This window comes from Lathamus discolor, chromosome 5 (genome assembly GCF_037157495.1).
Source record: "Lathamus discolor isolate bLatDis1 chromosome 5, bLatDis1.hap1, whole genome shotgun sequence".
Classification (NCBI taxonomy): domain Eukaryota; kingdom Metazoa; phylum Chordata; class Aves; order Psittaciformes; family Psittacidae; genus Lathamus; species Lathamus discolor.
The window spans coordinates 7336021-7350305 of NC_088888.1; the positions used below are offsets into that span (position 1 = coordinate 7336021).

Below are 14285 nucleotides of genomic sequence, written 5' to 3' on the forward strand. Positions count from 1 at the left end.
TACCCCACCCCATCCCTGCTGTACAGCATCTGGCCACCCCACTCCATCTTGTATTACAGCCCTGACCACCCCACTTGATCCCATAGAATCAGAATAGTTTGGGTTGGAAAGGACCTTAAGATCACCAAGTTCCAACCCCCCCTGCCATAGGCAGGGACACCTCACACCAGACCATGTCACCCAAGGCTCTGTCCAACCTGGCCTTGAACCCGCCAGGGATGGAGCATTCACAACCTCCCTGGGCAACTGATTCCAGTGCCTCACCACCCTAACAGGAAAGAATTTCCTCCTTATCTCCAATCTAAACTTCCCCTGTTTAAGTTTTAACCCATTACCCCTTGTCCTGTCACTACAGTCCCTGATGAAGAGTCCCTCCCCAGCATCCCTATAGGCCCCTTCAGCTACTGGAAGGCTGCTATGAGGTTTCCACGCAGCCTTCTCTTCTCCATCCCACAGCCTTGACCACGCCACCTGATGCCTGCTACCAAGCCCCTGCTCAGCCCTGGCCACAGCCTTGCCCACCCCAGTTGATCCCACTCCACCCCACAGTCTTGCACGGGCTACTTGATCCCTACTACTGAGCCCCTTGTCGATCCCACCCCACAGCCCTGTCCACCCCACCTGAGCCCACCCCACAGCCCTGTCCACCCCACTCTACCCCGCCCCACAGCCCTGTCCACCCCACCTGATCCCACCCCACAGCCCTGTCCACCCCACTCTATCCTGCCCCACAGCCCTGTCCACCCCACTCTGTCCCGCCCCACAGCCCTGTCCACCCCACTCTATCCCGCCCCACAGCCCTGTCCACCCCGCCCCACAGCCCTGTCCACCCCACTCCACCCCGCCCCACAGCCCTGTCCACCCCACTCTATCCCGCCCCACAGCCCTGTCCACCCCACTCCATCCCGCCCCACAGCCCTGCCGATCCCGCCCCGCAGCCTCCCTTACCCGCTGGATCCTCGGCCAGGCCCCTCGACCCCCGCCCCGCTCCCCGTTACCACAGACGCCGCTCTCTTGGCCCCGCCCCCGGCCCCGCCAGCGCGGCCGCCCATTGGTTAGCGTCCCGCTCCTTAGCAACCAGCCTCTACCGCTCTTCTTTCCGTCGCGCCGGCTCTGACGCCAGCTCTCCGCGCCGCCCGGTGGTGCTGTCGCGCCTGGTGGCTCGGTCCGGCTGCGCTATGGCGGAGGTGAAGGTGAAGCCGGAGGTGCCCGACCCCATGGATATCGAGAGCAGGTGCGGGGCGAGGGGAGGAGGGCCGGGAAGCGGCGGGACGTGCTGGAGGTGTGTGCAGGCTGGCAGGGAGCTGAGGGAGGGTCCCGAGGGGAGGCCAGGAAATAGGTCTGGAGGAGAGATGCGGCGCTGTCGGGGGCAGCGTGCGTTTTGTGTCAGGGCAGAGGTGCTTAGGCGGCAGTGAGGGGTGGTTCTGGTTACTTTCAGCTGCTCTGGAGGTTTTCTGTTCTGGGAAGGGGGGATTGTGGCTTTCCTGCGTTCTTCTACAAGGTATTGAATCAGTATTTGCTTTCTCTCATGCTAGTGTAGTACTTCCTGACAGAGCCTTTTGTATAGGGGAACTGTAGAGGGATCTCTAAATCTGTGGCGTTAATAATGAGACCAACGTCAAAGTAAAGCGGAGCACCATTTTAAGAGTTGTCACAGGGGAAAGGCGGTTTGTCCAGCAGGTGCAGCAGCGTGTTTGTCAGCACGGCAAATAGATGCCAAGTTCCCTCAATAGATGTGACCAGGAATGTAGTCATAGGACAGGGAATGGTTTTAAACTGATAGAGGGAGATTGAGATGAGGCATTAGGAAGAAATTCTTCCCTGTGAGGGTGCTGAGGCGCTGGCACAGGGCGCCCAGAGAAGCTGTGGCTGCCCCATCCCTGGCAGTGTTCAAGGCCAGGTTGGACGGGGCTTGGAGCAACCTGCTCGAGTGGAAGGTGTCCCTGCCTGTGGCAGGGGGTTGGAACTGGATGAGCCTTAAGGTCCCTTCCAACCCAAACCAGTCTGGGATTCTAAGAAGTGATTCATGAGTGCTTTTTCTCTAAGCTGTTCTTTTTCCTGTCTTCTATTCTGACTGCAGTACCATTTGGATTCAGGTTTGGATGCAATAGAACATGATTTTAAACTAGCTTTTCTCCTCCCTTAGGATTATTGAGCTGTGTCATCAGTTCCCTCACGGTATCACAGACCAGGTGATTCAAAATGATATGCCTCACATGGAAGCCCAGCAGCGAGCCATGGCGATCAACAGGCTGCTCTCGATGGTAGGGGGATCTCGCCTTGTGTTATTTCAGCCAACCCAGAGCACTCTTCATACACACAGTCTGCTTGGTAGCAGCCTGTTGGGCAGGGCTAGCAAATTAATCCCTTTGGGTGTAGCGTCATTTGCCATAATATACAGTTACCATACCTTACTTTTGGTTGCCATAAGCACTTACCATTGCCAAAGCAAAGGAAAGCTTACCTCAGCTTACAAAACTAACATTAACATGTATACCCATATGGATTTCTAGGTGAGGAAGTTACTATTGAGAAGTACTTTTGTTTGTTTTGGTTTTCTTTCCTGGTTATTTATTGGGGGAAAAAAAATATTCTCAAGGGTATTATTGTTTCCCGCGGTAGAAATGTTAGTTCTCCCTTTCCCCAATTGACATGAAATAAGATTTTTATTTTAAAAGTTTAGAAGATTCTTGCCAGGTTCTGAAACAAGCTATTTGAAGAAAAATAAATGCATGTGCCCACCTCTCCTAGGGGCAACTGGATCTTCTCAGAAGCAATGCAGGTCTCTTGTACAGAATCAAAGACTCTCAAAATGCAAGGTAAGCCTCCTGTTTGCTGGATAAATATATTTGGGACACAGTTCTGCAGCTCATGTGCGGCCTTGCTGAGAAGACACAGCAGCATAATATGGATTCTGTAACATGGATGTTATGAGACATAACTGCTTGTTTCAGGAGGCACATTTAAATCCCCTGAGCCGATCCTGACAATTGTTTTGGGTGTAGTGATTTCTACTGAACAGAGCTCTCACTTCCTAGCGGAGTTCCTGATCCAGATGACTACAAAGTGATCTGTGCAAATGTATGTATATACTCAGGTGAAAGCTGGCTGAAGCCTGACCAAGCCATCGGAGTGTGGTCTTCCTTACTGCTCATGTTTCAGGATCAGCAATCACCTTTACAGCTGTTCCGGGGGGCATGTGATCTCTTTGATTTACTGAAGTGTACCTTCAAGTCATGTTTTGTGATGCCTGTGTAAGTCTGAGTAAGAGATGCAGAGGCATACTTCTGAGAAGAAACATCCTTTCAAATTATCCTCAGTGCAGGTGTCTCATCTTCTCTTTCACATGCTTTAGAAGGAGACTGTCAAGTTGAGGCTTTCTCAGACAAGTGAAAAGACATGTTTGAGAGTTGGGAGCATGCTACTATTCTTTTGAAGATGCTCTGTCTAGAGACAGATTATCTTAAATTATGCTCTGTGCTGTGTTTGGCCTTCCCCAGCTGCCTTAGTACGTGACCCCAAATTCCCCATTGTTATGACACATTGAATAACTCCCTCTTTGCAGCTTTTCCTTCATACTGTGCTCTTTTCTCTTTATTGTGGCTTCTCACTGGCAAGCTTGGCTGGATCCAGAGAGATTTAGTGTCATGTATTATATTGGCCAATGGCTGGCTTATTGTGTAGAGGTTCTATTTCGTGTGTTGGTTCTTTTCATAGTACTTGTTTGCAGTTTAAAACAAATTCAACTTTCAAATTTTGGGCCTTTCAAAAACCCTGATATCTGTCTTATTTTACAGTAAAATGAAAGGCTCTGACAATCAAGAGAAGCTGGTTTACCAAATTATAGAAGATGCAGGGAACAAAGGTACTTTAATTGTGAATGTTTACTTATGGAACCATTCCTGCCCAGACTTTAAATGCTTGTGCAGATAATACAAATATGAAATCTGGAGTCCCCAACCCAGGTCTGTAGTTAATGTTCCATGTATCTGCATTTTAAACACTGATGAGAAGATAACCTATTTCTCTATTAAAATAACAACCTATCCTGGTTGACTTCTGGCGGGGCTCTTGCAGAATACTTGGAATATCTTTCTCCCTCTCTATTCTGCCCCACCCCCCTTGCAGTTCTTTGTCCAGCTCTGGGGCCCCCAACACAAGAGGGATGTGAAGCTGTTGGAGTGAGTCCAGAGGAGGCCGTGAAGATACTCTGAGGGCTGAAGCAGCTCTGCTCTGGAAACAGGCTGAGGAAGCTGGGCTTGGCCAGCCTGGAGAAGAGAAGGCTCCTGGGAGACCTTAGAGCAGCTTCCAGTACCTAAAGGGGCTGCGACAAGAAAGCTGGAGAGGGACTTTTGACAAGGGCAGACGGGCACAGGACAAGTGGTTTTAAGCTGACAGAGGGGAGATTTAGATGAGCCATTAGGAAGAAGTTCTTCCCTGTGAGGGTGCTGAGGCCCTGGCACAGGGTGCCCAGAGAAGCTGTGGCTGCCCCATCCCTGGCAGTGTTCAAGGCCAGGTTGGACACAGGGGCTTGGAGCAACCTGCTCTAGTGGAAGGTGTCCCTGCCCATGGCAGGGGCTTGCAACTGAATGAGCTTTAAGGTCCCTTCCAACCCAAACTATTCTATGATTCCATGTATTCATGTTGGCAGTAAGATGGGGTCCACTTGTAAGAGCCCTCAGAGCAAAGCGCAGAATGACAGCATGGTGGTTGTGGTGTGTTTCTTGGTTTTGTTAGTTGTTTGTTTTGTTCTGTCCCCTTCTGCCCATTTTCTCCCTTTTGTTGGGAGTGGTAGGATTGAGGATACACCCTGTGGCTGGCAAGCAAGTCAAGCAGTCCTGTGATATGACTTTTGGTGTGTGAGTATGTACAGAAGCAAGTGGTTTCCGTCATTAATTTCTGTTCACTTCTCTGTTTTTAAACAGGTATTTGGAGCAGGGACATTAGATATAAAAGTAATTTGCCTTTAACGGAGATCAACAAGATACTGAAAAACTTGGAAAGCAAGAAACTAATTAAAGCAGTTAAATCTGTGGCAGTGAGTATCTATGCCTGCTTTTTTGGGGTGTTTTGTTTTTTTGTTTTAACAGTTTCCAGCATTTGCTGCATGTACATTTGAATGGGATTGTGAGCAGAGAAACCTCATTCATTCTGCCTCCAACTTTCTCATTGACTGTACACCAGTGTTTGACTCTCTGCTTTAGTATACAGGTTTGGGGTGCAGTGATACAAGAGGCCATAATGTTTATTAAATAATCAATATACCACTAACAAACTGATTTAACTAATAAACACATGACTAGTAATATACAGTCCTATCACTCTTCCAGCGTTACTAATTACACATGGTTACTAACAAATCGCAGTTCTAGATCTCTTAATTCTTTATTGCACACAGCTGTTTTAGTTCTGTTACCGTTCACAAAACCCTCTCTCTGCTTGCTGCTGATCTCCAGTTATGGCACCCTTTTCTCTGCACTTCCACACCTGGTCTTTAAGACTTAAATATAGGGAAGGTTTTGGTGTGTTCTCCCCAGCATCCTATGGGCTTGGATTCACAGATCTGCTTCTCTGCTGTCTGTATACATCCATTCTCCTGCTGGCTGCAGATCCTGCCCTCTATCACTATTATACCTTATTCTCCTTTTCTGTTTCTTAATTGTTTTTTACCACTCTTATTTCTCCACGCAATGTCCATGCAAGTAAGCAACCTGTCTGTAATTCCTTTTTCTCCGTTGGTCCCGATGTTGCTGTACCACAGTTTGGTATTTCTGATACTGAAGCAACCTCGGCCTTTTACATGGGACGAGTGATAAGGTTACTTAGCTGCAAGTGGCCATGCAAGGTTCCTCTCTCCTGGAGATCCTGAAACTCCCTTCAGTTATCTGGTTCATACTGAATTTGTATTGTTTACCTTAAGCAATTCCTAAGACATCTGATTCTGTTTTGTCTTGGTTCCTCTACTTTGTTCCAGTTGCTCAACTACTTTATGTGCAAACAGTTCACGTATCAGAATAGGGCATATCCTTTTCCATGCTTTTTCCTCATGCTCTTATAATGCTCATGCAGCATCTGTTCTCCCTTACCTGCTTAATTACAAATCATTAGTATTGGCATGTTCTTTGGACCCTTTCCTGGTTTTCAGCAGAGATTCTGTCTTGTTGCAGGGCCTGGTAAACCAGGAAGTCTACTTGTTTGTGAACTTGAAAGTTTTATGTTGTGTGCTTTTATTGTGTGCCAATCTCATCTGCACTGTGGAGGCAATACCTTGTTTTGTGTATGTGCATTTGTCAGGGGGAGTGAGAGGTGAGGGTAACTTCCTGAAAAAAGTGGATATAAAGAAGTTTGACAAAGAAAAGCAGTAGCTTTTTCATGTTCTTATGAGAGATGCTGGCTTCATCTAGTTATACAGGGGACATAATGCTGCTAAAATAGCTTCAGGGGTTGCTGAGTTAGTCCTTTGGATGACCATTGTCCTTTAACCAACTGACTACTACTATCAGGACTGAAGCAGCATTCCCATTCACCCTGTCTAGTTGTGGCAGCAAGGAGTGGGCTCGCAAGGGCTGACTAGCTGCAGGGTTTAATCATGCAAGGGTGGTCCTGTCATCATTGTACAGGTTGAACCCTGCAGAAACAATTGGAAGCTTTTCCATCGTTTGTCTTTGCTGTCTTCTGGAGATGCTTTCCTGTCATCTTTCAATTGTGGAGGGGAATTAGAGTCGATAGGCTATGCTTAAGTTCTGTGACCTCCTTCAGTGAGGTTTATATTGTGTGCACATTGCTGGTATTCGGGACTCTCCTAACATTAATATTAGGAATCTAGATATATTAATCTTTATCTCCATGCTATCTGAGGGTCAAACATGTTAAGGATAGCTTGAGTCAGCTGGATTGCTGTGCCCTGAGTTTTAGGAGTAATGAACCATCTCTTTGGCAGATATAATCTTAAATCTTCCTTTCTTAAGGAAGACTTCCTGATGTTAAGAGCTGCATGTTTTCTCCAACAGGCCTCCAAGAAGAAGGTGTATATGCTATATAACCTGCAGCCTGACCGCTCGGTGACTGGTGGGGCTTGGTACAGTGACCAAGACTTTGAGTCGGAGTTCGTGGAGGTGTTAAATCAACAATGTTTTAAATTTCTACAGAGTAAGGTGAATGCCACTGCTAAGGTCAACTTCCATTTGTTTTGTGCAAATAATTATTCTCTTTATAAAACCAGCGACAGGCAAGGCTTAAGTTTTCCATAGTGTTTTCCATAAGTGTTGACTGTTGTTAGAACCAGATTGGCAAATCTGGACTGGTTTATTTTTGTCACAGCAAGTGGGATGGTGTTGTGTCTTAATAATGCATATTTTCACACCCTGTGCAGGGAGTGAAGCCTTCTGTCTCCAAGATCCATTGACAAGCTAGGCAGCAAAGACCACAGCACCAAAAAATCCAGCAAAAATCACTGTTCCCTGCAGAGCTCCTAATTTCTGAGAGGTTATAGGGCACTTAGATAACAATTTTCCCTAGTTTACCTGCAGGAGAAGCCTGCTCTTGCTTAAATAAGTCCTATGCAGATTGCATCATTTCTCTATTCCATTAAAATATATTTTAACAGAAAATAGGTACTGCAGGGACTTTTCTTTCTTTGCCAACAAAATGCCAAATGCTGCTATTCCTTCATAGTTACCTAAATCACTCTACATTTTGACATATTTCCTGTGATATTCTGTTTGGTTGTGCACTGCATTGTCTCACAGTTTTAAGGACAGCTTTAAACGCTAAAGAAAAAACATGCTGCAGAAATAGTGTGGAAATAAACTTTTGTATTTCAGTCTGCCTGAAACCGAACCGTGAAGGAGGCTCTTGACAGTGGGTACTGACTGTAACTCATCTTTGCTTTCTTTTCTCAGGCAGAAGCTGCTCGAGACAGCAAACAGAATCCCATGATACAGAGGAACAGCTCATTTGCCTCATCCCATGAAGTGTGGAAATACATCTGTGAACTGGGTATCAGTAAGGTCAGAATAGATTCATTCTACTACTATCAAAATTGTCAGTGCATGACTAGTGCAGCTAGGAGTTGGTTGGGTCCTGCAAATTTGGTGAGGGTTCAGTAACTGCTTTAGTACCCTATGGTTACTGCACTGGAGGTGGGATTTGCTGCTTGATTGCTTTTTGAAGAGGGTCATTGATGCTGCATGGGACTCCAGGATAGACTGTACCTGTGGGTTTTCAAAGAGTTACAAAAGAATTAGCATTCATGTCCTTGTGGATGAAGTAAAACTGAGTTCAAAGTAAATGCTTCTTTAACAGTCTCAACCAGTTTATAATTTCTCTCAAGTTTGCCTATGTACTTCAAGCAGTTCTAGGGGTGGGGAAAAAAAAGGAGGGGAAAAAACCCTTGCAATTATTCATCATTAGGTGTATCTTCAGCAGGCTTGTCTTTTTACAACAGTTTTCCTCTAAAACTGGAAGTGTGTAGTGTTTGGATGATATAGACACTTGAGGTGCATAGGGAAGCTTTTTGGTAAGCCAAGGCTAGTATAACTCTAAAGTGCTTGGGAGGTAGGAGGTATTGGTCTGTGCTTTTCTTTTTGTATTTGCATAGCCTCATAAAGTGCCCAGCATCATCAGTGCCTTCATCTGGGCTAGGTTAGAACCCCTAAGGATTTGTTACTCAAGGAGCTGGCTCATTTCCCTCTTGCGGGCGTTGCTGGCATGTATCTTTACTAGTATTTATTGTCCAAATTGTTTCTTAGGTAGAGTTGTCAATGGAAGACATAGAAACCATTTTAAATACGCTCATATATGATGGAAAAGTGGAGATGACTATTATTGCTGCAAAGGAAGGGACGGTAGGCAGTGTGGATGGACAGATGAAGTTGTACAGAGCCGTTAGTCCTCTCATACAGCCCACTGGATTAGTCAGGACACCCTGTGGACTCTGCCCTGTAAGTAATTAATTCTGTGTATGAATAGGTGGGTGCATCCAGATTTTCAATACAGTCCTGCAAATGGCCAGCAGGCACACTGCAAGGTTATGCCACGCGTGATCCTTGTGGCGTTCTAAGCCAGCTACGCTTAGGAGCGTTAGCCATGATGCTTTAGCTATGGTGCAACAGGCAGGTTCTTCAGTTTAGACCAGGATGCTTCTCACTTACAGCTGTCTCTTCCCTGGACTGTATACGAAAAGGTACTCTCAAGTGCAGCCCTTTCCAAATTATATTATTTTCCGATCCCAAGTCCCCTCTGAGCCTTCTCTTCTCCAGACTAAACCCCCCCAGGTCCCTCAGCTATTCCTTATCCCACTTGTGCCCAGACCCTTCACCAGCTCCATTGCCCTTCTTTGGACCCACTCCAGCATCTCAACATCTCACTTGTTGTGAGGAGCCCTGAACTGAACACAGTGTTTGAGGTGTGGCCTCATCAGTGCCAAATACAGGGGGATGATCACTGCTTTGCCCTGCTGGCCACACTGTTGCTGATACAGGCCTCTATTAGACTACTGCTTATCTACTGGAGAAGGAGCATGTTATTCCTGTCAGATCCTGCTTGCTGTATATAATTTCTCTGCTGACATGGGGCTTTCTTTTGTAGGTTTTTGATGATTGCCATGAAGGTGGTGAGATTTCTCCATCAAACTGTATTTATATGACAGAGTGGCTGGAGTTTTAAAGTGAAACTGTAAACTGGACTAATGCTTCACAGCCAAGGTTGACCAAGCAGCCTGCTTTTTAAAAAGTGGACTTCCTAAACTTGTGAGCAGCTTCAGGACATTGGAGTGACTTTGTTTTTAATGAAACATAAAGCAGCAACACATCAGTTGTCCAAGCAGTCCTGTGAGTAGACTGGAAATCAAGTCAGCACTGAAGATCAAGGCTGAAGTGGAAATGTAGACCCCTTCTTGTACCAAAAACTGGTTGTGGGACTTGACAAGTGCCATAGAACAGCTGGGTGGTGATGCACCACTTCAAGGGCTGTGTTGAGTACTCCACAGATGCTTATTCTGAATGACAAAATAAGTCATCAGCTGATGAGTGTTGCCAAGAAGGAGATCCCAAACTTTGCTTTCAGACTGATGCTGCCGGTGGGTGCTTGAGTCCTAAAGCTGACGCTTGTCTCCCATGACAGCTACTATCTAATTGAAGTATCTTATGTGGGAAAGACCTCAATACATCAAACAGAACTCGGTCTTTATTATCTTTCTTACCTGCTGATTTATCATTAAACCCCTGAGTCTTTTCTCATGTACATTTGTGTTTCATTTCTTCCATCGCCTGGTGATGCATCTGTTGTATTTATCCCTTCATCTGACAGCTACAAGAGCATCATCAAATCTGTGCTGGTGTGTTCTGGCAGCTGCATCGTGTATGCGGTTATGAAAATTTTGAGTAGATGTATCCTGGGAAGATGCATTTTCCAGAAGAGGTAAGAAAGAGTGTGATGGTACAGGGAAAATTTTTATTGATGATCTGAATACCCTCAGGGTTGGAAACGATGTCAGTGACAGTTGTTGGTACATAATATGACCTCTGGCCTTGGTTTGTGATCTGAGAAAGGCATGATACCGGCATATCATCAAAAAGCACAATCTTCTCAATGTTATGTGGAGCCAGTTTCTGTGTATCTTGTGTGACCTCTCTGGCTCCTCTGTGTGACTGGAATGATGAATTGGCAATTGTGTGTTACAGTCTGTATGTTACAGACTGTGGTGTTGCCATAAGCCTCTCAAGAGCGAGCTTTCTCTAGATTCCGCTGGTTATTGATGTCCATCTGGCAGTTGTAGAGGGGTTGTGTTGACTTAGGAAAAAAGCAGATTTCAGATCCTGATCTGAAAATGCAGGTTCAGATCAGGGAAGCGAACAGATTCTTGTACCAGCTATGTTATGCTAATTAGAGATTCCACCTCTTCCTTAACCTATAATCAAGCAACCTCTAGGGCAAACCAGTCAGCTTCTTTCTCATAAGGGAGAATGTTGTGCATGTAGGGTACAGCCAGTTCCACAGTTAACAGAGACTGAGTGATGTACTAGCAGGAGCGCACTGTGCAGACACTCTTCTCCCAGTACAAGTTGCTACCTGTGGCTTCATCTTGTTGCATCCAGGCTGGATCTCTACTCATCCTCTTCACAAACAGCTTCCCAGCACTGGGCAACAATGAGTGGGCCAAGCATAATGCTGGACCTGTTGCATCTAGCTATTTTCAAGATTCCCTGTCTGAAAATAAGCCCTCCTGGGCACTGTGTTGAGGGGGCAATGGTCAAGCACTTCTCCAACAAGTGAGTTACCAGCTTGCCGGGTAATTGGACCACAAGTAGTAAGCAGTTGAGCTGACAGAAATTTTGGAAGACAGTTTACCTAGTAAGGGTAGGAGTCTTTACATCAGCTATTTCAATACTGTCCAGGAGTTTGCACCTTCTTAAAGCAGACTGGATCTCATATAGAAGTGTCCAAGTTTTCCTTGACCCTCACCTTCCTACTTACATCGTGGGTTGTGGACAGAAGGTAAGTGTTGAACAAAGAATAAAACAAAAACATGGTTTCTGTCCTGTTCAGGGAGGGTGAAGATTGAGGCAAAGGCTCCTTGTTTGTGGGCAGCTGGGCATGCTGTCTCCAGCAAACAACTAGTACTGATAAGCTGAATGTGATTGTTTACCTCGTGTGAGCACCCACAGCCAGCTCTTTCTTTTGTTGCAGAGGTGACAGGGATGCATTATCTCTGCAGAGGCAGAAGAGCTCTTACAAAGAGTACTGGGATTTAAATGATGAGATGTTTATTCTTTCTCAGCCACTTTAACCACTCAGCACACTTAAGCCTGAGGAAAATGCTGCTTCAGATACCTGTTATGTGGCCAAAGGTAATCTCATTGGGGTGTGGGGCTGGGGTTGCCTTTTGTCTTCTTGTGTTCAAAGAGGACCTAACACAATGGGATCCTGAATCTTCCTGCTGGCAGAGATAACCCGTTGTTTGTGCTCTGCTGCAGCTAAAAGATAGCTTTCAGGGAAACAACATGTCTTTATCATGCAGGTATGTCACTTCATGCAGTATAACCATATTCACTGGCAATAGGAAAACACAGAGCTTGTCTGTGAACAGCTTTAGGAAGCAGAGAACTGGTTTATTAAGCTCTCTAAATTCTGGCTCTTTTGTATAGGGTTTACCTGGTTTAGATGACCTTTGTGGTCTCTGAAGCTTCCTGGTGTTGCAGCTCTAACAAAGCTTCTCAAATTTGGAAAAACACATCTATGCCTATAGAGAAAAGTAAAGCAATTTCACTTGCCTATCTGCAAAATAGGAATCCGATCTACTTATGAATGAATTGGAGAAATGATCTGTCACCCTGGTTTGTTGCAAACCTGGCTAATCTATCAGCCTGTAATTCTTTCTTTAAAAGGGAGTAAATGCTAAAAGGTAACAGTATAGTGGGTTTTTTTTTCCACCTGAGTTGCCAGGTAGAAGACTGAAGAAAAGCTGTCCCTCATACAAACTGATATGAGATGGAACCTTTTGAGGAAGCTACAGTACTAGCTCTAGTACTGAATGTGAACACACTCAGCCGTAGAAAGCTGAGAGCTAAAGTTAACCCTCAAAAGATGGATGACTGCTTGGAAGCATGACATGCTCATTTCTTTATGCAAGACTCCTAGGAGAGGCTCCAGTTGTGCAGGACCACGGGTACCTCCTGGGTTGGAGAGCTCACCCTTGGTTTTGTGAGCCCTGGGGGGTGCAGACCCTGCTGTGAACTTACCAAGCTGCTGGGAGCTGTTTCCTCACCAGTGGTAACCAACTGTCCAAAGGCAAGTGGAGGGTTGTCACACCCCAATGCCATCTCCATATGGGATCAAGTGCCAGGCTGCTTTTCAATTCCCGAGAGAAACAGTAACTTCAGTAACAGGCTGTATTGTGAACTGACAGAGGACAGCTAGCAGGAGCTGTCTGACGTGTCTAGCCTTTACAGTCCGAAGTCTAAAACATCAACGTTAATGGCAAGCATGTGATAGTGAAACCATTCACCCCATGGCTGAAGGGCTGTTCGTTTCTCATGCTTCTCTTTGTTTACTTTGCTCGTAACTGCGGTTGGAGGTGTTTAGAGCGATGGTTGCTCATGTGGTGCTGTTCGGGTGCCCCCTTCTGTCTCCTCCTGGTATGGCTTCCATGTGGCACAGAAAGCGAAGAGAAAGCTCTAAACCCTCGCCCTGGTTTCCTGTTTTGCCTCCATGTGCAGGGCGCTTTTGGGGAAGAAACGATCCCGAGTGGGGACAGCTGGGTTTCCTATCGCTGCCAAATACTTTATGCTTTGAAACAGAGTATAGACACCTTAAACAGGGCATAGACACCTTAAACAGGGCTATCTGCTGCACGCAGCCTTCCCGCTCCTCAGGAGATCCTGAGCCGAGTGAGGAAAAGGGGAAGCAGAGCTCCAAGCGTTCTCTTTCAGTTGGTAAGCACAAAACAAGTTGGGGCTTATGTAGGCAGCCGGCAGTTTCCCCCCACCTCTCACTTTTTGAGCAAGCTTGTGATTCTCCCAAGAAAACAGAAGGGGAAAGCTTTGACATTAGTTATTTGGTCTATAAGCACTAGGCAGAAGAGGCCTTGACTCTGTGTGAGCACTGCTCAGCACAACTAAAACCTAGTTGTGATGAAGCCTTGGGTGGGATGGTTTAGTGTGAGGTGTCCCTGCCCGTGGCAGGGGGGGTTGGAACTGGATGATCCTGAGGTCCTTTCCAACCCTAACTATTCTATGATCCTAAATCCAAACCACGGCACTGCACCAGCTACTAGGAAGAAAGTGGAGTTTATCCCAGCTGAAACCAGGACACAAGCTCGCACCAGCTGCGCAATGCTGTAACCTAATGCTAGCAGCGTGTGTACGGCGTGGCCTCGGAGCCCTGGGTCCCAGTTACGGTGCTGTGCTTGTGGCAATGTGAGGAAGCTGTAAAATGAGGGACTGCGGAGGAGCAGATTTGCTTTGCCTCTCACTGACAGTGCTTGGAGAGCAAGTGCTGGGTGTGAGGACATTAACAGTAGTAATGTAAATATTATATACTTTAGCGTTTAAGCATAGGTGGTTTTCCTCTGTGATGAGTGATGAATCCCTGTGGCCTCAGCCCAGCCGTGAGGGTTCAGCTGTCACGAACGCGACAGCACCCCCGAAAGCTGCCGAGCACCCTGACAGCAGCACCGCTCCCCTCACCCCGTCGGGCCGCCAGTGACAGCGCAGGAAGGCGACGCCTGCCCCGCCATCTTTAGTAGGGGCACCCCGTTTGTCTCCATTCCAACGCTGCACCTGGCA

At 46.5% G+C, this 14285-nt stretch overlaps 1 protein-coding gene across 1 annotated transcript; it reads left to right on the plus strand.

Annotated features, from left to right (window-relative positions):
* Positions 1 to 1113: 1113 nt before the first annotated feature.
* On the plus strand, positions 1114 to 10242 carry POLR3F (RNA polymerase III subunit F). The gene is made up of 9 exons (XM_065679610.1): positions 1114 to 1234; positions 2147 to 2264; positions 2752 to 2819; positions 3798 to 3865; positions 4926 to 5038; positions 7011 to 7154; positions 7902 to 8009; positions 8751 to 8942; positions 9589 to 10242. The coding sequence occupies exons 1-9, from the start codon at positions 1179 to 1181 to the stop codon at positions 9664 to 9666; spliced, it is 945 nt and encodes a 314-aa protein (XP_065535682.1). The 5' UTR covers positions 1114 to 1178; the 3' UTR covers positions 9667 to 10242.
* Positions 10243 to 14285: the final 4043 nt, after the last annotated feature.

Bases quoted from the DNA above. Each gene is read 5' to 3' on its own strand.
- POLR3F (XM_065679610.1), top strand. From the start codon at position 1,179: ATGGCGGAGGTGAAGGTGAAGCCGGAGGTGCCCGACCCCATGGATATC. The intron at 1,235-2,146 runs GTGCGGGGCGAG...CTCCTCCCTTAG, and splicing joins CCCATGGATATCGAGAGCAG to GATTATTGAGCTGTGTCATC. The intron at 2,820-3,797 runs GTAAGCCTCCTG...CTTATTTTACAG, and splicing joins AAAGACTCTCAAAATGCAAG to TAAAATGAAAGGCTCTGACA.